The sequence below is a fragment of the Mauremys reevesii genome, linkage group 22, assembly GCF_016161935.1.
Source record: "Mauremys reevesii isolate NIE-2019 linkage group 22, ASM1616193v1, whole genome shotgun sequence".
In the NCBI taxonomy this organism is placed as follows: domain Eukaryota; kingdom Metazoa; phylum Chordata; order Testudines; family Geoemydidae; genus Mauremys; species Mauremys reevesii.
Window position 1 is genome coordinate 5,660,815 of NC_052644.1, and position 19,139 is coordinate 5,679,953.

Genomic DNA, 19,139 nt, shown 5'->3' on the forward strand with positions numbered 1-19,139 from the left:
ACTGGGGCCTGATCCTGCCCCCAATCCTGCATGGGATCCACATGGCTTAACCAGCCCCTGATCCTGCACTGGTAGCCACATGGCTTGCATCAACATAGCCTGCTATTCAGTCTTTCCCTAGGCCAGCCCTGGCTTTGCCTTGCAGGTTAGCACTAGGTCCGACCCAGTCCCCTCCAATCGTCCCCCGCGGTACCCTTCGCCTGACACTGGCTACTCAATTTTCCCACCATTTAATTTATATTCAAGTCACTGGTTACATAAGAACGGCCATATTAGGTCAGACCGAAGGTCCGTCTAGCCCAGTATCCTGTCTCCTCACAGTGGCCAGTGCCAGATGCTTCGGAGGGAATGACCAGAGCAAGGCAATTATTGAGTGATCCATCCTCTGCCGCCCATTCCCAGTTTCTGGCAGTCAGAGGTTTAGGGACACCCAGAGCATGGGATCGTGTCCCTGAGCATCCTGGCTGTTAGCCATCGATGGACCTATTCTTCAAGAACGTATCGAGTTCTTTTTTGAGCCCAGTGATACTTTTGGCCTTCACAGTATCCCCTGGCAGCGAGTTCCACAGATCGACTGTGCGCTGGGTGAAGAAATACTTCCTTCCGTTTGTTTTCAACCTGCTGCCTCTTCATTTCATTGGGTGACCCCTAGTTCTTGTGTTAAGAGTAAACAACCCTTCCCTAGTCACTTTCTCCACACCCGCCATGATTTGATAGACCTCCATCATATCCCCCCCCGTTAGCCGTCACTTTTCCAAGCTGAACAGGCCCCGTTTTAGTAATCTCCCCTCATACGGAAGTCGTTCCATACCCCATATCATTTTTATTGCCCTTCTCTGCACCTCCCCCTACTCTCCTCTCTCTCAGTGGAGATGGGGCGACCCCATGGCTGAGCTGTGGTCGCCCCATGGTTTTATAGAGAGGCGTTGTGATATTGGCTGTCTATTATCCACCCCATTCCCCCTTGTGTTGGCCGCTGCACAGGGCACGTGGGGTGTCGGGTGCCCCCCAAGCTCTGCCTCGGGCGTGATACCAGCCCCATAGCATGGGGCAGCCGGGGTCATGGGGCTCCTCCTCGCCCCCTTTGCTGGGACCAGCCTGGGTCACTTTGTACCAGCTGCAAACTCCGCCCCCGCCTGGTCCTCCCCAGGGGTTGAAGCCCCGCCCCGCTGTGGGTCTGGCCCCGCCTCCATGGACTCTGGCCCCGCCCTCCCGTGCAACCCCAGGACGGCAGCGACCCCTTCGCGCTCCGCGCAATCTGGTCCCTCCGGCCGCCCCGTAGCGGGAGGCGCGCGGCCGCTCGGAAGCCGGAAGTGCGGCCTCGGCGGGGCCGCCTCCCCACTCCGCCAGGCCGGGGCAGTGCGCACGCGTACTCACCCCTCACCCGGAAGCGGAAAGTCCCGGCAGCAGCAGCAGCAGCAGCGGCGGAGGCGGCGGCGCGAGATTCTTGGCGGCGCGTGTGTGAGAGCGGGAGCGGCGGCGTCATGTGAGGAGGCCACGGGGGCCGGTGGGGGAGGGGTAGAGGTGAGGGGCCCGGTGGGGGAGGGGCAGATGGAGTCTGCGTTCACCGGCGCCCCGCGGGCGAGGGCGTGGAGCGCCTGGGCCTTAACCCCCCCCCCCCGTGTGATGGGGGAGCCCCCTGTCCTGGGGATCGCGCGTCCAGCCCCCCTCCGTAGCGGGGCATTGGCCCAGAGGGCTCGAGGGGGGGGGGGGGGAGATGCCCTGCCCTGCCCTGCCCTGCCCTGCCCTGCCCTGCCCTGCCCTGAGACGAGATGCTGCTGGGGATCCCGGGAAGGCAGCGTTGGGGTAACGGGAGGTTTAATTCATCCCACTCCTGACCAGAAGCTGAGAAAACGTGGGGAAGGCGGCTAGTCCCCCCCCCGCCTCTCTCCCACCCACCCCCATTCAGGCAGAAGCACATGCCGCCCGCTCTCGCTGAGAGTTGAGGGGTCCCTGCCGAGGGACAGCGGGCCTCCCCCCCCAGGGCAGCGGTAGAGCGGATCCACTCTAGGAATCTCTGTTCTGCGGGAAATATCGACACTTTGAAATGTTCCCATTCCCAGCTGCAGCAAAACTGAACTTCAGACATTTCCGGTGACGTGAAATCGAGGCGTTTTACTAGGACTTTGTTTGGTTTGTATCATTTATAACCTGGGTTTTGAAAGGAAAACGCCAAACGTCCCGGGCAGGTTGAAATAGAGCGCTGGGCCTGATGGAAACACTCTGGTACATTTTGCGCTAAATGAAATTTCATTGAAATGGACACGTTCCCACCGGGCAGCTTTACAGTTTATAGAGCGAGCCTTAGCGTACCTCTCCACTGCAGCTGGGAGTGTGATTCCCACTCGTCTAGCCATATGCGTGCTAGCTCGGCTCGAAATGCCCAGCTGCACCAAGAAAGAGCCTGTCAGAGACCCTAGGCAGATACTAGGACAGCAGGCCCGATCCACCACAGACACACTAGCTCAAGCAGACCCTAGCACATGTACAGCTAGGCGAGCTGGGAATCACCACTACTGCTCTGTAGAGGTACCTAGAGGTGGGTGGGGTTATGGGAAAGCGAGGACTGAATCACCCAGCTGGTAGTGCCCTGTCACCGTGGGGTGTCAGGGACAAGGCAGCCCGAGAGATGGGGTCTTTGTCCTGCTAGGACACCCAAGATGGGGTGGCAGGAGGAGGAGGGAGTGGCAGAGGCTCCATGAATGCCGTGTCTTCCCCTTCTGCGCCTGCAGGAGCCTCTTAAACAAACCCAAGAGCGAGATGACCCCCGAGGAGCTGCAGAAGCGGGAGGAGGAGGAGTTCAACACAGGGCCCCTGTCTGTCCTCACCCAGTCGGTCAAGAACAACACCCAGGTGCTGATCAACTGTCGCAACAACAAGAAGCTGCTGGGACGCGTCAAGGCCTTTGACAGGTGCGGTTTCCTCCCCCCATACACTTAAAATACCCTTCCTTCACAGCTGGACCTCAGGGGGATGCAGTTTATGCCTGCCCTGTTCCCCAGCAAGAGCAGAAGGGTCCCCCATCCATTTTGCACTACAGAGCAGGTGGGATGTTGTCTAGTGGTCAGAGCAGCGGAGCTGGGAGCCAGAGTTCCTGGGTTCTTTTCCCTGCTGTGGGAGGGTGACTTAGTGGTTATTGGTGTGGTGGGGGCACTGAGTGGCAGGACTGCTGGGATGTATTTCCAGGTCTGGGAGGGAACGTGGAAGGACCTACAGTTTTTCCACCACCTCCTTGGTAGAACCCGACTGCTGCACTAAGTAGTTGATTCGAGCAGGAATGAGCTCAGCGGGACAGGCTTAGCAGAGGGGCTGCCAGGTCAGAGGCTGCAATGAGCAACTTCCTCTCCGGCCATGGGGCCTAGGTTGTCAGTGGTTCCTCCCAGCAACATTGCTGTGTCCCTGATCCTCCTCCCCCACTCTCTCCCTCCAGGCACTGTAACATGGTGCTGGAGAACGTCAAGGAGATGTGGACGGAGGTGCCCAAGAGCGGCAAGGGCAAGAAGAAATCGAAGCCCGTCAACAAGGATCGCTACATCTCCAAGATGTTCCTGCGGGGGGACTCGGTCATTGTGGTGCTGAGGAACCCCCTCATTGCCGGCAAATAGAGAACTGTCCCAAGGCCCCAGCCTCGCCCTGGCGTGACCCAGAGCCAGGCTGAGCAGGGTACCTGCCTCCAGCCCTTCTGGATGAAGCCTGCTGGCTGCATCACTTGTGAAGACCGTCCTGTTCAGAAACAGCTCTGCTGAGCTCTCCCCAGGTGTCGCCTGTACCTCCCTTCTTAGTTCTTAGACCGCCGAGGGCTGAGCACAGCCCCCCCCTCCCCCCGCCCGCCCCATTGCTGCCTCCCCCTCCCACCATCCCAGGGGATTGGAAGCGGGTGTCTGGGAGCAGACCTGGTCAGGAGACCCCAGCTGCTGCAAGTCCATTCCAGGCTGGTGTTTCCCCACCTCCGTCACCCACCTGCCCAAAGCTGAAAGTGCTGGCGCTGCTTCTCTGGATTTACCCAGGATCTCTGTGCCCACCCGTAGCCTTGCTGCTGGGTGCTGCAGACTCGGCTGGCCCTGGGGGAGGCTGCATAGAAGTGAGAGGCTCTTTAGCTCGTAGGCCCCCCGACGGGCCTGCTCTCGGGCTCGGTTGCTAGGAATGGGGAGCACTGAAGTTTCCTAAGGGAGCTGGGTACAAAGAGAAGCACCAGGAATCTCAGCCTAACAGAAGGGGGGACCTCTCAACAGAATTGTCTCTGAACGGCTCTTCAAAGGTGTCTTTTCAAGGGGAGCCGTCTGCTGGAGTCGTCTGATTTGGGTGGGGGCCGTCGACCCTGGGGATTTCCACCCTGCAGAGCTACCCTACTGTAAACGCCCCGCAGAGAGGCACCAGGCACGCGTGACTGCTGCCCCTCTTTTGACCCTCCACTTCCCCAGACCCAGCCAGACCAGCAGCAGTTGTCCTTGCGTCCGGGTCCCGCTTTCCAGCTGAGCGAGGCGCCAGGGAAGTCGAGGTAGCGAATGTGATTTGAAACACCGCTCAGCTCCTGGTGTAGACAGCTTCAGGGTGGCGTCAGCCTTGGCTCGGTTCCAGCGGGACCAGCTGAGGCAATTCAGCTGCATCCACGCTGGCCACGAAGGGTCGGGCCTTACTCTGCTATAAAGCGGGACAGGGACCAAGTATCCTCTTCCCCTCACTTTGAACCTCCGAACGCTGCCTGGGCTGGGGGTAAGTCACGCCTGGTACAATCCCACAGCTCATCGGTGCAGAAATCCCTGGTGTTCGACAGCTCCCCTGGCCCTGATCCTCCAGCGGCATCCGAGCTAGGGGCTCCTTGTGTCCCGGGTTCCTTGTATCCATGGGGCAGTTTCAGGAGCGGGATCTTGTAAGTTGTAGCCCCAGCTTCAAGGGCAGCTCCTCTCCTTGCAGCGAACGGGTGACACCAGGGTCTTTTGTAATAAACCAGCTCGATTTCTCCTGCTGTCTCTTGCCTGCTTTGGGGCGGAGAGGTAGCGCGGCCGGTGACGCGGGGTGAATCTTGCTGGCAGGTACTGTCATGTGAGCCAGGCTGGGGCGGGAGAGAGCCCGCTGCTGGCTGTTAATAGTCGAGGAGGCCGAATGCCTGTTCTGGAGTTAGACCCACACTCCTCTGCTTCCCCTCCAGCGAGGGGTGGTCAGATGGGGGCAGGGATGGGACCCACATGCTTTAAACTTTGGTTCACATCTTCCCCTTGTGGGTACCAGTGGCTGTTTGGCTTCTCCCGTGGGTTGTGAGTCAGCAGGAGCCCCGGGAGCTACATTCTTCCCTGCCCTGCGGCTCTGGCTCTTCCCCTCCCCAGAGCTGGTCTCTGTGTGAGGAGCCGAAGGGGGCCAGATGCCACGAGGGTGGGCGACCCGCGGGCAGGGGGCGCTGCGGAGTCCTTACGAAGCTGTGGCTGGATGCAGGCTGGGCCCAGGCACTGGCTCAAGGGCCCTGCGACCTGATGGCCTCTGTTTGTCAACCGAGGAGCAGCAGCAGGCTGGGCTGATTCGCCCTGCACTGTCAACCCCCCCCTGCTCCAGCTAGGGCTGGGAGAGGGGGGCAGCCATGGAGAGCCTGTTGGGACGGGAACAGCTGACCCTTTGAGGGGGGAGGGAGACCTCCCAACTCCTTTACGGGGCCACCACATGGCAGCTGGGGGAGCAACTGATGGGCCCTGCTGGCCTGGTGGGGGGGCTTTGAATGGGAGAATAATCTGGAAAGGTCCAACACGCCCCCTTCCCCCCCCCCCCGTTGCCAGCCAGACGCCCCACCAGGGGCCAGATCGGAGCCAGTGTCTCCAGAGGGGAAAGGCCCCATTCCCCACCCCTAGGGCTGGATTGGCACCAGCACCCCATAGAGCAGCAGTTCTCAGCTGTGGTTTCAGAGGACCCACCGAAGCCCTGGCTCGGGTTGTTTCTTGTCCCTGTATTGTGTTGTGTGTTCTAGGCAGGGGGTGTAACTAGCTAGACAGAGAATACAGCTCTTCAGCCACTAGCTGTGCTGAAAGCCTCTTGCTGGGCACAGGTGGGCTAGGGTGCTGCTATCGCCTGTTCCGGGGGGGGCCTCAGAGAGGTTGAGACCCCCTGGGCTGGAGGGGGAAGGTCCCATTCCCTGCCCCCCAGAGCCAGCCAGCCAGCTCCACACTATTCCTTTGTGCACGGAGCCGCCGTGGGTCGGTGCTGGCAGCGCTGCTGGATCTGCCGGCATCTCTTCCTCGGGCTGTCTCAGCATGAGCTCACCCCTGGGCCCAGCTGCTCCTCAGCCAGTGAAACTCGACCCCCCGCCGGCCTCCTGGGGCCCCCGCGCTCTGCTCCGCTCTCAAAGTGACTTTGTGTTGCTCTCTCGCAGGACAGCCCCTTTCCCGACGCGCAGCCGCCGGGCCGGATCAGTTACTGCTGCGGGGGGGAGCCCCCTGCTGCTGCCGGAGGGATGAATTATTGATCAAGGGACAGATGGGCCGTTTGGCAGGACATCTCCTGCTCAGCTGGGGCGAGGGGCTGAGCCCCGATGGGCAGGGGCTCAGGAGGAGAGGTGGTTCTGGAGGGCGTGGGCTGGTGGGAAGGGGCAACAACGTGGCATGGGGCAGAGGGATCATCTGTCTACGTCAGACCTGACCGACGCTGGCTCCACATTGTCCCCGACACTTCCTTGCCTGGCAGGTCTGAGCCAGCTCGGGCAGGGAAACAGCCAGGCCCACTCTTCCGCCAGCACCCTGGCTTGTGGCACCCTTGGGGACTTGTCTGGTGCCAGGTGGGCACCGGCACCTCCCTGGGAGCTGGGGAGCATCAGAGCTGGAGCATTTCTGCCCCTGGGGGTGTGGGGTCACTTCCCAGCCCCACTGAAAGATTCTGAGCTCAGTTAACTCCCAGGGAATGAGGGGCTAGATTCCTACCCGGTGGCCTGGACAGACCAACCCCCTCGGGCCTGCCTCTCCCCAGATCCTGGCACAAGAGGCAGCTGTGGGGGAGACCCAGAGCGGGGAAGGGATGCAGTGGTGAGATGGATGGCGGGGGTCACTAGCCCCCATTGCAGGGCCATCAAGTTCCAGCTGAAGCTCAGTCTGGCCAGGATCCCAGGGGGTGAGGGATTGATCCCGAGCTCCGGCTCGGCTCGGGTGTCGGACTCTCATTGTGATAAGGCCATGCTGGCTCAGCCACCCCGGCCCTTCGCTGCTGCACCTCCTCTGGACCAAATCATCCCCTTCCCTCCTGTCGCCACCTCTGGGGGAGGTGGAGGAAAAGCACCTGACGAGGCGAAATCCAAGCTGCAGCCTGCGCTGAATCCGAGCTGCCGTATCGAGCTGGTTCCTCTCACCCCGGCTAGATCCTGGGAACTGCAGCACAGACAGGATTGTCCCAGGTGGGCTGAGATGCGGCCACCTCTGGGGTGGGGGGGCAGAGCTGTTTATACAGGATCCCTCGCCCAATCAGGGCTGATGAGGAGATGAAAGGGGGCGCCTCCCTGAGCACGGGGGGCTCCCAAAATGTAACATGGGAGGAGGTGGGGCCCCAGTGAACATGATGTACCAGGGCCCTAAATGTCTCTCAATGGACCTGCACCACAATGCAGCCACCTCTGGGGTGGGGTGTGGCAGTTATGTATACAGGAATACCTCACCTAGCACTGAGATGCAGCCACTCCTGGGGCGGGGCAGTGGCAGCGGGTTGTTGTTTGTGTGGTAGGACGGCCTGGGGGCACCAGTCCCAGAGCAGGGTCTGTGTGCCAGGTGCAAACATAGGAATGATTCACCTAGCAGTGAAATGCCACCATTCAAGGGAGGGGCACCCTGCCCCACTCCCAGGAGCACAGCACCCCCTAACAGTGCACCGGGGCCAGGATTGACTGTGATGGGAGAGCGCCCCCTGCTGATTTGCAGCAGCCTGGCTCTCCACCCATGCACAGATGTGCTGTCCGCTGCCTGGGGAATGGCCAGGAGTGAGTGGGGAGGGGGTTTCTGAGCTGGGCTAAACTCACTGCCCAGATCACTTGCCTGCTGCAATCCCAGGGAGCTGCAGGGTTTGTCAGAGGGGCTGGGTTCCCCTCTGCCCCCCATTCCCTGCCCCCCCCTCACACGCCCATGAGATGCAAACCCGGCCACTGGCTAGTGGTGTGCTAGGCCCTGTGGGTGCCCTTTGCCCACCCCCGCTGGGAGCTGGGGAACCAGCTGAGGGGGGAGCCCCGGGTGTGATCTGGGCACCGTCGGGGATGCAGGGTCCGGCTACGTCCCCTGCCTGGTTTGGGGAGACTGGCCCATGCTGGCTGCCAACAGCCCCTCCGAGCTTGGTCTCTGCCAGGCTGCATGACCCAGGAAACCACCCATGTCATGGAGGACAGCACATGTGTGAATGTGCCCGCCCCTGCAACTGCAGCGCTGCACCTTCCTTCAGCTCTCCCCCCATCCCCTCTACTGCCCCCATCTCTTCCTTCCCCCCAGCCCTCGGTGTTCACCTCCACCCCCCATTCCTCCCTCTGCCCATCTATCTCAGCCCTCCCCCCCCCAATCCAGCCCCTCCCACGGCCACAGGAGGGGGCCCGGGCCACCCCTCGAAGCGCCCTCGCTAGGAGAGGCTGCGAAGCAGGACCTGGCATGGGTGGAAGCCAGGACCCTGTGTGCTCGTCTGCAAGGCTCCAGGCTGCCCCTAGCAGGATCCAGCCCAATGCCTATGGGGAGCCCATGCCATAGGGGCTGGGGGCACAGCGCTGGCACGGATGGGGCTGCCAGGCTGGGATCTGGGACCAGGCTCACTCCGTCCCCTCCCCGAGCTCTGGTGTCCACCCAGATCTGGGGTGCGAGGCAACTGGGTCCCCATGGCCTGGCCCCTCCGAGTTGTGCGGATGGGGGTCTGTGGGCCCAGGGGTCTCTGCCAGCTGGGGTCAGCTGTATCTAATACAGCTGTGGTGTCTCAGCGCCCCCTGCTGGGAAACAGCAGCACTGCAGGCATGCCATGGGGTGGAGTGCGGGGGGAGCCCCTGGTGCCCCCAAATGAATACACAGCCCGGCACTGCCCCGTGGATGGGCGCATTCACACACCTCCCTTCCCCGCTCTGAACCGTTCCCAGGACTCCTGCCTGCATGCCCATCCCAATACCCGGCACAGCATTGAAGTCAGCAGGGAGATGCCTTTAATGAGATGATCCAGGAACGGCTGGAGACGCTGCCCGAACTGGCCTGGGCCGAGGGTCCCGCAGGGCTGATTTAAAGGAGAGCTGAAAGTCTGAACCAATCTAGCTGCAACTAGCTGCTTGCTGGAGCCCTGAGAGGAGAAATTCCCCCCCTGGCTCCTCGGCCTCGCCTGCATCACCCGGCAAACCCAGCTGGCCTCTTGCTGCTGCTTTTCTCCTGCCTGGGGCCGAGGATACAGGCTGGGCCAGTTCCCTCTTGGGTTCTCCTGCGCTGACCCGAGGGCCTGGGGTGGGGGTGGCCACTGCCTCAGGGAATGGCCCGTCAAACCAACCCCATCCAAACCCAGCATGAAAGAAGAAACCGGGGAGGGGGGCACGTTGCTATTGGACGTGGGCTTTTCAAAACGTGGCTGTCTCTGGGAGTGGCTCAGTGGTTAGAGCGGGGGCGGGCTGGGAGCCAGGACTCCTGGGTTCTAGCCCTGGCTCTGGGAGGAGAGGGGGGTGTGGGTGGTTTAGCAGGGGGGGCCAGGACTCCTGGGTTCTAGCCCTGGCTCTGGGAGGGAAGTGGGGGGGTCTAGTGCATGATTGGCACGTGACTCCCACATTTGGGAAGGCGGGGCATGAGCGTGAGATACTCCCTAAAAGTGTGGGGGGGGGGGCACTGGCGGCCGTACCATGACCCTGCTCCGCCCCGAGGCTCAGCCCCCCTCGGCCTCCTCCCCCTGAGGCTCCACTGCAGGTTCTGCTCCCGCTTGGCCCCCTCCCCCGAGGACCCTCCACCCTCGGGGGATGGGGCGAAGAGGCGTGGGCCTGGGGGTCCTTGGGGGAAGATACGGAGTGAGGGCGGGACCTCTGGGGGAAGAGGCGGAACAGGGGTGGGAAGAAGAGCAGCATGGGCGGGGCCGTGAGGGGAAGACGCTGAGTGGGGGTGGGACCTCAGGGCAGAGCATGGGGGTGGCGGCACGCCAAAGGCCCTCCCCCAGGCCTCTTATGCCCTCCACCCATGGTCTACTGCAGGGGTTCTCAAACTTCACTGCACCGTGACCCCCTTCTGACAACAAAAATTACTTCATGACCCCAGGAGGGGCGGGGGGGCAAAGCCTGAGCCTGCCTGAGCCCCACTGCTCCGGGTTGCGGGCGCCGAAGCCCGAGCCCCACCGCTCTGGGAAGGGTGGGTGAAAGCTGAAGCTCAAGGGCTTTAACCCCAGGCAGGGGGCCTGCGACCTGAGCTCTGCAGCCCAGGGCTGAGCCCTCGAGCTACGGCTTCCGCCCCGGGCCCCAGCAAGTCTAAGCCAGCCCTGGCGACCCCCATTCAAAGAGGGTTGCAACCCACAGTTTGAGAACCGCTGGCCTGGTGGGTTAAAGTGAGGGGGCTGGGAGCCAGGACTCCTGGGTTCTTCTTCCATCTGCCCTGTCCCTAGCCCGGGAGGCTGCAAGGGGCGGTGTCATACTCCTTCTAGGGAGCGGTGACAATCTTACTAGACTTCCCCAGCTCAGCGGTGACCCTCTAGGTATAAAGGAGGCTCCGGGAGTCCTGGGGTGGGGCCAATCCCGTGGGCCACCGACCCACGTCACTTCCCTGGCAGAGCGCTGTTGTGACTGGCCAGCTCTAGCTGATTGGACGGCGTGAGTCCGGCGGTGCAGAACTTGCCCGGGGCGGAGGCGGGCAGGGGGTGCCAGGCGCAGGAGAAGGCGGCCGTGAAGGCCTGGCGGAAGGAGCGCATGCGGAAGACGTACACCACGGGGTTGATGGCGGAGTTGGCGTGGGACAGGACGATGGTCGCCAGCACCAGTGGGCTGGGGACGGGGCAGCCGGGGCAGACGAGCCGGAGGGTGTTGATGACGTGGAGGGGCAGCCAGCAGAGTGCGAAGCAGAAGAGGACGATGAAGAGCGAGGTGGCCAGTCTCAGCTCCTTGTGCAGGACGCGGCGGCGCCGGGCATGCCGGCTCATGTCCACCTCCCGCTCGGCCACCTTGCGGATCTGCCGCTTGGCCTCCAGGAAGATGCGGCTATAGAGGACCAGCATGGCGGCCAGGGGCACCAGCATGCAGGCCACGAAGTTGAAATAGACCTCGTAGGTGTCCTCGATGAAGGCGTTGAAGTTGCACTGACCGTCGGGCGGGAAGGGTTTATGCCAGCCCATGAGGGGGAGCGAGCCCATGAAGGTGGCCAGCACCCAGCTGCTCAGGATGACCAGGAGCGAGTTCTGGGGGCTCATGAGGGACGGATACTGGAAGGGCTTGAGGATGGAGATGTACCGCTCCACCGCGATGGCCAACAGGCCGAAGATCGAGGCCTGCGTGAAGATCAGCAAGGTGCAGAGCATCAGCAAGCACAGAGTCGGCTGGCCCCGCGGCAGCCCTGCGTCTGCCATCTGGGCGCAGGGGATGGCCACGGCCCCCACCAGGACGTCGGCCGCGGCCAGCGAGACCAGGAAGTGGTTGGTCACCACGGCGCGCAGCTTCCTGTCGCGCAGGATGACGGTGCAGATGAAGAGGTTGCCTGCGACGGACAGCACCGCTGTGGTGGTCTCCGTCAGGAAGTAGGGCACGTCCAGGCCGGGCGAGCTCCTGTTCGATGACCCCGGGCAGCTCGGGGTGGGGGTGGGCAGGAAGGACGAGTTGGGGAAGGCGGCAGGTGGGACGCTGGCCATGTTAATCCAGGCGCCTCGCTGGGCCGTCAGCGCTCCCGCATCTCCACGCTCCGTCGGCACCGCTGCACGGAGGGAAACCAGAGCTCAGCGTACGGCCAACCCGCCCCAGGGGGGTTGAACTACAGGGGTCGAATTCTACTTGTCTGTTTGGTGAGGGGGAAGCTGGGAGGGGGTCAGTGGCCTGTGATCTGCAGGTCAGACCAGAGGATCTGGTGGGCCCCTGTGATCTGGGGGAGAGACCCTGAGAATGCCCAATTCCCCTGTTCCTGAGGGCTAAGACCCTGGGATGGAATCAGAGGGACACGGGATGAATCCTCCCAGTGTTCAGTGGCTATCGAGGGGCCGCGAACCCGCGCACGCTAGGTATTTCCATATATCCAGCATCATAGCTTATACAGCCACTACTTCCAATAGCAGGGAGGGAGCAGCTCACCGAGGGCTGGGGCGAATTCTCTATCCCTGTTAGTTTTCTCAATCAAGACGGGCTGTTTTTCAATAAGATCTGCTCTGGCTCAACCGGGAATGAATCTAGCGCCGGCCTATGGCCTGGGTCATCCAGCGGGTCAGCCTAGATGGTCACAATGGCCCCTCCTGGCCTTGGAATCTCTGGCCCAGGGAGAAGTTGGACCCAGGTGAAAGCACAGGGAGAGTGGAGGGGGGGGGGGCAGCTTCCTGGTGTGCAAGGCAGACAGGGGTGGGGGTGTAAGGCATTAATCCCACGTGGAATGCCTGTATGCCAGGCTGTGAGAAATTATCTCTGTTTTGCTTTATAACTTTGAAAAGGTTCACTCTGAACTTGTGAACCCAGCCACAGGAATCGTCCCCCACCCCACGCCCCGCCTTCCTTTCCAGAAGGACTGTCGAAAGCAGATGGGCCATCAGGGATCATTGCAATACAAATGATTGGTTAATGGCCCTTTTCGGCACTTGAGAAATGCTATGTGCCAGGAAGCTCCATCTGTGAGCTTGGAAGCTGAAGGAAGGAAATCAAATAAAGCCACAGGAATATTTTCCATCTTTTTGGCTGGTTGGACTCCAAAGGGCCAGAGATCCTAAGGAAGCCAGAGATCCCTGGGGCTGCCCTGGAAGACACCTTGAACTGACCGATGCATCTGCCATTTTGTTGCCCAGTCACCCAGTTTCGTGAGGTCCTTTTGCAACTCTTTGTGGTCTGGTTTGAACGTAACTATCTTGAGTAATTTTTACATCGTCTGCAAAGTTTGCCACCTCACTGTTTACCCCTTTTTCCTGATCGAAGGAATATGGGCTCTGCTTAGTTTGCATTTAAGCAATAAACAAAGTCAGCAAGCAGGAAGGGAAGCAAAGGGTGCTTAAACAAGTGAGGAAAAAGCAGCAGGGAACATCCTTCCTAATAGACGCTTTCTCTCCTGAATCTCAGCTGGAAAGGTTTTTTGAGGGTGACTGACACCCCAAGACACCCCCTACCCCCCTCTCTGCCCTCCGCATTCATGGCATCTGAAGCAATAAGAAGCATTCTTTGGATTCTGGGGAGAAGGGGTCCTGACCTAAGAAGTTTAGTCAGTAAAACTATTGAAAGCATGAGAAATCTTTCCTTTGAATTTAGCAGAGTTTGCTAAATTAAGCATTGGTTGCGTTTTATCTTTACTTTTCTTGTAACCATTTCTGGCTTTTATGCCTCATTACTGGTTCTCACTTCAAACCTCTCTCTCTGTAGTTAATAAACTTATTTCACTGTTTGATCTAATCCCGTGCGTTTGAACTGAAGTGTCTGGGCAGCTTCATTTGGGGTGGCAAGCTGTGTGCGTATTATTTCTATTAAACCAACAACAGACTTTGTATCATTTGCATTGTCCAGGGGAGGGCTGGGCAGTACCAGGACAGACATTTCTGCGGGGGAATCTAAGGCTGGGAGTGTGTTGGGGTCACCCAGCAAATGAACCAGGGCTGGTAAGAGGCAGGGTGTGCCTGCAGCGCACATAGCTGGGAGTGACTTGCACGCCGGAGGTTCTTTGTGAGCAATGCAGGCTGGAGGATACAGCAGCGAAGCAGTGTGAAGGGCACCCAAGTTAGAGGGCAATTGCACCAGCCCGGGGTCCCCCCAGAGCGCGGGGCCTGGAGCGGTCGCCCCGATTTGCCATACCCAAGGGACGGCTCAGGCTCAGGCTCAGCCACCAGCTCTGGGCAGAGCGGCATTTCTGGCCTGGGATATGCAGGAGCTGAGGGTGGGTAATCATGAAGGGCCCTGCTGGCTTTAGAATCTAGAACCCAGGCCCGGATCCTTGCAGATAAGACACCTAAACCCCCCACCCCCTTGGAATCCAAGACCTCTGGGGTTCTGTTCTGAACATTTCCCAGGCCCACGTGTGGCCCAAGGAGGCTGGGATTGCACTGGGCAGAAGCAGAGACGCCTTTTACATTTGAAGGTGGATTTAAGCCCAGTGAAGGGGACTGGCAGCTCATGCAATTTGCATCCCTCTAGTTATCGACAACACAGGGCCAGCATGGGGCCTAAGGAAGCAGGTGTCCCTCCCAGTCGGGTACATTTCAACGCTGCTGGATGCTTTCCCCCTTTTTCTTTCATCTCGGTGATGAGGTTACCTAGGCCTAGCACAGGGGTGGGCAAACTTTTTGGGCCGAAGGCCACATCTGGGTGGGGAAATTGTATGCAGGGCCAGGGCAGGGGGTTGGGGTGCAGGAGGGGGCTCAGGGCAGGGGTGCTGGAGGGGTCCAGGGTGCAGCAGGACGCTCAGGGCAGGGGGTTGGGGTGCACAGGGGTGGTGGGTGCAGCAGGACGCTCAGGGCAGGGGGTTGGGTGCACGGGGTGCAGGGTGCAGCAGGATGCTCAGGGCAGGAGGTTGGGGTGCAGGGTCTACAAGGGGGCTCACAGCAGGGAGCTGGGGTGCAGGAGGGGTGCGAAGTGCAGGCAGGAGGCTTAGGGCAGGGAGTTGGGGGTGGGGTGCAGACGGGGTTTGGGCTCCGGCCCGGCGCTGCCTACCTAACGCGGCTCCGGGGTGGCAGTGGCACGCACCGGGACCAGGGCAGGCTCCCTTTGGCCGCGGTTCTCCATTCCCGGCCAATGAGAGCTGCGGGGGGCGGTGCCTGGAGGCAAGGGCAACGCACGGAGCCCTCTGTCCCCCCCCCCTCGCCCCCCAGGGCTGCAGGGACGTGGAGCCGGTCGTTTCTGAGAGCGGCGCGGGGCCCACGGCGCCATGGGGGACAATGCCGTGGGCCAGATCCAAAGCCTTGACGGGCTGGCTCCGGCCCGCTGGCCGTAGTTTGCCCACCCCTGGCCTAGCGGATAGAGCACTGGACTGGGGCTCGGGGGATGTGGCTTTTATTTCTGGCTCTGCTGCTGGCCTGACAGGTGACTTTGGTCTTCCCCCGCTCTGTGCCTCAGTTTCCCCATTTGTTAGGCACACTGAGATGCAGCGAGGATAAGAACTGGGAGTTGTTACTGCTATGAGCCAGGTGAAACCTCACCATGGGTTAAGTGCAAACTGATGCATGAATTAATCCTCTATGTCAGAGACAGTCAAGGGGCCCAAACAAAGCCCCAAAGAAACTAGCCCCATGCGGGCAGAGGGTTCAACCAGGCATTGTGACCCGGCGAGGACGGGTGAAGCAAGATCGCAGAGAAATGGAGAGCAGACAAGGCTGGAGAGGGAGAGGCAAGAAAGCCAAGCAGGAAACTGTAAGCGCAGCTGGAAAAAGACCCAGCGAGAACTCTGGGGCCTGGGGTTGGCTAAAGAGGCTCGGGGGGGGGCAGCCCGGTAGAGGGCTGTAAACTAAGAGACTGCACCTTTTGGTCTTGGTGCCGTCTGTGTTCAGAGCCACCGGCCTTTGTACATTCCTGGGCAATGAACAGGGTTGCATCAAAGAAAATACCAGACTCCATCAATCTCTGCTTCTCTCTGGAACGGCCCCAGGGCCCTGGACTTTGGCTAGCCGCTCGGGACAGAAATGGGCAACGGTATTTAGTGGGCCCAGTCCTCTGCTGTCTTGCCATTTCTACGGTCATTTGCACCTGTGCAAAGCCTGCTAGATCACGGACAGGGGTGTCAACCAGGACACAAGGTGGGGGGCCATCTGGCGGACGAGCAGAGCTCTAGAGAGAGCCAGATTCTGCTGCCAATCTCGGTGTAAACCCGGAATGATTCCATTGACTTTGTGTTGCCAGCTGTGACAAAATCATCGCGAGTCTTGTGATAGTCGGGGTTTCTCTGAAAGCCCCGGCTGCTGGAATCCAGGGGCGGCTGGAGGCTCTCAGTTTCAATTGTCAAAATAATGACTGTTTCCAGCACCGTGTTTGTGGCGCAAAGCCCCCAAATCCATTTGAAAACAATCATCTCGCGTTTTTTAAGATGCCGTCGGGATTTTGAGGACCCGACTCGTGTTTTTGTGCCGTTTGAGGTGGCAGGCTCGTTGTTACTCCCCTGCAACAGATCAGAATAGAGATCTGAAGTGCCGTCCACAAATGCTTCAGCTCCTGGGTGGTTTTTTTTAAGGGCAGCGTCAATCGCTCTAGCTCGGTATAAAATCCCTTTAAAAGAAGGGTTGGCCCACGAGTGGGTGAGGCACTGGCTGGAGACTCAGGACGCCTGGGTTCCGTGCCTGCCCCGCTGTGTGAACTCCACCAGGGACGGGGCTCAGAATCTGGCTCTGCGACTGGAGCGCTTTGAAGACACGAGGGGCTGTTTCCAATGGAAAGCAAAGTCACGAGCAGGTTATTGATCACAGCCAAGGAGCGGGAAGATTGTTCTGATTTCCTCTGCAGCATGGGGCATCTGGGCAGATCTCTCCTCATTGGTCCCCTCCCAGGACAAGGACGTCGGGGAGAACCCCGGTCTCTCCCGCACTTTGCCTGGGGTGCACAACGGTTTTGCCTCCTGGGATGTTTTTGCCTAACCCAAGTTACTGGGCTGAGTACAGGGATAGCTGGGTGAATTTAATAGCCTGGGAATACACAGGAGACCAACCGGGGTGATCTGTTGGCCCCGTCTCGCCACAAACTCTGTGGATCTATGTTACAGCCGTGAGCCACTGTGGCAAAGGTGAAGGACTTACCTGTCGAGGCTGCGTGCCCATCTCTGCTCCCGCAGGGCATCGGTCCAAAGGACTCTCGTGGGGTCAGCTGGTGGCCGGCATGTCCCCTAGCCCCATCTCGCCAGCAGCCAGCCGTCCCTGGCCCGTCAGAGCCCAGTGCAGCTCGGTCCTCCGCAGCCTCCCACACCGGGTGTTTGCAAGGATTGGATTTGATAAGCAGCCAGGCCTATCAAGGCAGGTGCTTTCCCCAGCGGGAGAAGGAACTGGGTGGACAAAGGGGGAGGGGATGTTTGTTGATGGTGCTGAAGAGAAACAGACAGAGAGGCTGCTGGGCTGGGCGGGGGAAGGACGTTACCCCTCCCCCTTGATTCCTATTGATGTAGCATCCAAGAGGGTTCAAATGCTCTTCATCAGGGTCATATGGGGGAGCAAAGTCCTTGGGGCAGGTGACCCCCCGAATAAAGATGTGACACACATGGAAGTGTGGCTACAGCCTCCCTTCCAGGCATGGATTTTAGGGGCAGGGGGTTGCCGGGGGCGATGGGGCATTCTTGCCACCACTGCATGGTTTCCACCATCGCTTCCTCCCCTTTGTCACTTCTCCATCTCCCAGGGCTGCTGTCCTCCAGGAGGAGCTGGACTCTGAGGAGATCTGGCTGCAATTTGGGGAGGGGGCAGAATTCCCCACCAGGGGGAGGACGGCTGAGCTTGCGGCTGAACCAGGGCTCGGGAGGGTGGGCTCGATTCCCAGCTACGCTGGGGCCGCTTTTATCTGCAAGACTCAAAATCAAATGTGGACGGATGCAAGAGAAGGAACATTTGGCTGGTCAAACTAGTGTAGACCGCATTGCCTTGTGCTCTGGTTTAGCTAGGTCACACCATAAATTAAACCAGGACAATTTCCTTGGGTAGACTCAACTTCACTTTCCAGGCAAAACTGATGAAAACCAGATTGAAACCAATGGAAAGCATCCACACACAAAGGGTGAGTCCACCCTAGGAGAAAAAGTGGGGATCTTACCGCTGGGGAAATTAACATGAGGTAATTTCCTAATGTGGAACCCGCACTTCGTGGGGTTTGGGACCATTAGGGCAACTTCCTGAACAAACCAAATTAAATGACGTTAAAGGGAGGGTACATGATAGAGGTCTATAAAGTCATGACTGGTGTGGAGAAAAGAAATAAGGAAGTGTTATTTACTCCTTCTCATAACACAAGAACTAGGGGTCACCAAATGAAATTAATAGGCAGTGAAGAGGGAGAGAAACACAGGTCTCCACCCAGGAGAGGTGACGGCTGGGAAGCTGGGGGTCTAGAGTGGGGGATGCGCTTGCTGGAGGGGGAGTACAGGTGCAGTCGCCCTGAACTGTGACCGTTTACACTCGTGTTAGCAGGGCAGGGTAATGAGGGGAACGGGGTTTTTCTGGACTTGCTGACTCATGCTTACACATTAGGAAGGTACGCCACGTTAGCCACTATGCAGTCACCAGAAGCATGCACCTTTTTGCCACGTGAAGCCACCTGTTTAGCTGATCCGATGCAACCTCCCATCTTGAGCTAAACTGGCTTTGCCAGAGCAGGAGGATGGGGGTGCGGGGTGCTAGCGTGGGTCAGTTCCCTGCCATGCCGCAGATTTCCTGGGTAAGTCACTTAGCCCGTCTATGCCTCGGTTTCCCCATCTGCGCAAGGGGGATAATAGCAGGACCCTACCTCACAAGCGTATTGGTGAGGAGAAACACACCACAGATTGTAAGGTGCTAGGATACCCTGGAGAACCAGGCAAGAGCCTAAGGTATCCAGCTGGTTAGAGCTTCTGTCCCATCACTTGACATAAGAGTTTGCACCAGTTCACTAAACTGGTTTTATAATACCAATTAGACCGGTGCCTATTTCTCGGGCAGAAAGGAGGGCTTTGAATGGCACGAATCCTGCAGAAAGGAAAAATCAGCAAATAGCTTTTTTTTTCAAGACAGAGCCAACTGTTTACTCTGGCAAAGCAGCCCATAGCCCTCTTATCTGGGTGCACGGCTGGTGAACAATTTTCCAATCTCTCTCTGATCAAGGCCATTGTTAGCCGCTTTTATCAAGAAGATGCCTCATTAAACCTCATAAGCTCTAAAATATTTAAGCGGCGTCAACTGGAAACTCAGGCCCTGAGTACACAGGGTAAATGAACGGGCTTGGGAGCAAGTGCGTGGTGTGGGGGTGAACCAGAGATTCAGGCCCGGTTCCTGATCCGATCCTCATGCTGCTTGTAGCCCCCCTGGCTTCAGTGGAGTTAATCTGGATTTACACCGGCCTGGATGAGCTCAGTATCGGGCAGCCGTTG

At 59.4% G+C, this 19,139-nt stretch overlaps 2 protein-coding genes across 4 annotated transcripts; one reads left to right on the plus strand and one right to left on the minus strand.

Moving 5' to 3' along the window:
* The first annotated feature begins 1,304 nt into the window (after nt 1-1,304).
* On the plus strand, nt 1,305-4,966 carry SNRPD2 (small nuclear ribonucleoprotein D2 polypeptide). 2 transcript variants are annotated; one of them, XM_039509621.1, is made up of 4 exons: nt 1,305-1,486; nt 2,064-2,133; nt 2,733-2,912; nt 3,431-4,966. In XM_039509621.1, the coding sequence occupies exons 3-4, from the start codon at nt 2,761-2,763 to the stop codon at nt 3,603-3,605; spliced, it is 327 nt and encodes a 108-aa protein (XP_039365555.1). In that variant the 5' UTR covers nt 1,305-1,486; nt 2,064-2,133; nt 2,733-2,760; the 3' UTR covers nt 3,606-4,966. The 2 variants fall into 2 exon arrangements, with proteins under 2 accessions (XP_039365555.1, XP_039365554.1); XM_039509620.1 differs by lacking the exon at nt 2,064-2,133.
* A 5,667-nt stretch (nt 4,967-10,633) lies between these two features.
* Nucleotides 10,634-16,941, minus strand: LOC120388884 (adenosine receptor A1-like). 2 transcript variants are annotated; one of them, XM_039510984.1, is made up of 2 exons: nt 16,831-16,941; nt 10,634-11,846 (listed from the first exon to the last, which is right to left on the minus strand). In XM_039510984.1, the coding sequence occupies exons 1-2, from the start codon at nt 16,868-16,870 to the stop codon at nt 10,702-10,704; spliced, it is 1,185 nt and encodes a 394-aa protein (XP_039366918.1). In that variant the 5' UTR covers nt 16,871-16,941; the 3' UTR covers nt 10,634-10,701. The 2 variants fall into 2 exon arrangements, with proteins under 2 accessions (XP_039366918.1, XP_039366919.1); XM_039510985.1 differs by lacking the exon at nt 16,831-16,941 and adding an exon at nt 12,218-12,312.
* Between the last annotated feature and the right edge of the window lie 2,198 nt (nt 16,942-19,139).

Excerpts from the sequence above, each read along its gene's own strand:
- LOC120388884 (XM_039510984.1), bottom strand. The coding sequence starts at position 16,870 with ATGCCCTGCGGGAGCAGAGATGGGCACGCAGCCTCGACAG. Across the intron at positions 11,847-16,830 it reads TGGGCACGCAGCCTCGACAG|CGGTGCCGACGGAGCGTGGA; the intron begins GTAAGTCCTTCA and ends CCCTCCGTGCAG.
- SNRPD2 (XM_039509620.1), top strand. Across the intron at positions 2,913-3,430 it reads CGCGTCAAGGCCTTTGACAG|GCACTGTAACATGGTGCTGG; the intron begins GTGCGGTTTCCT and ends CTCTCCCTCCAG.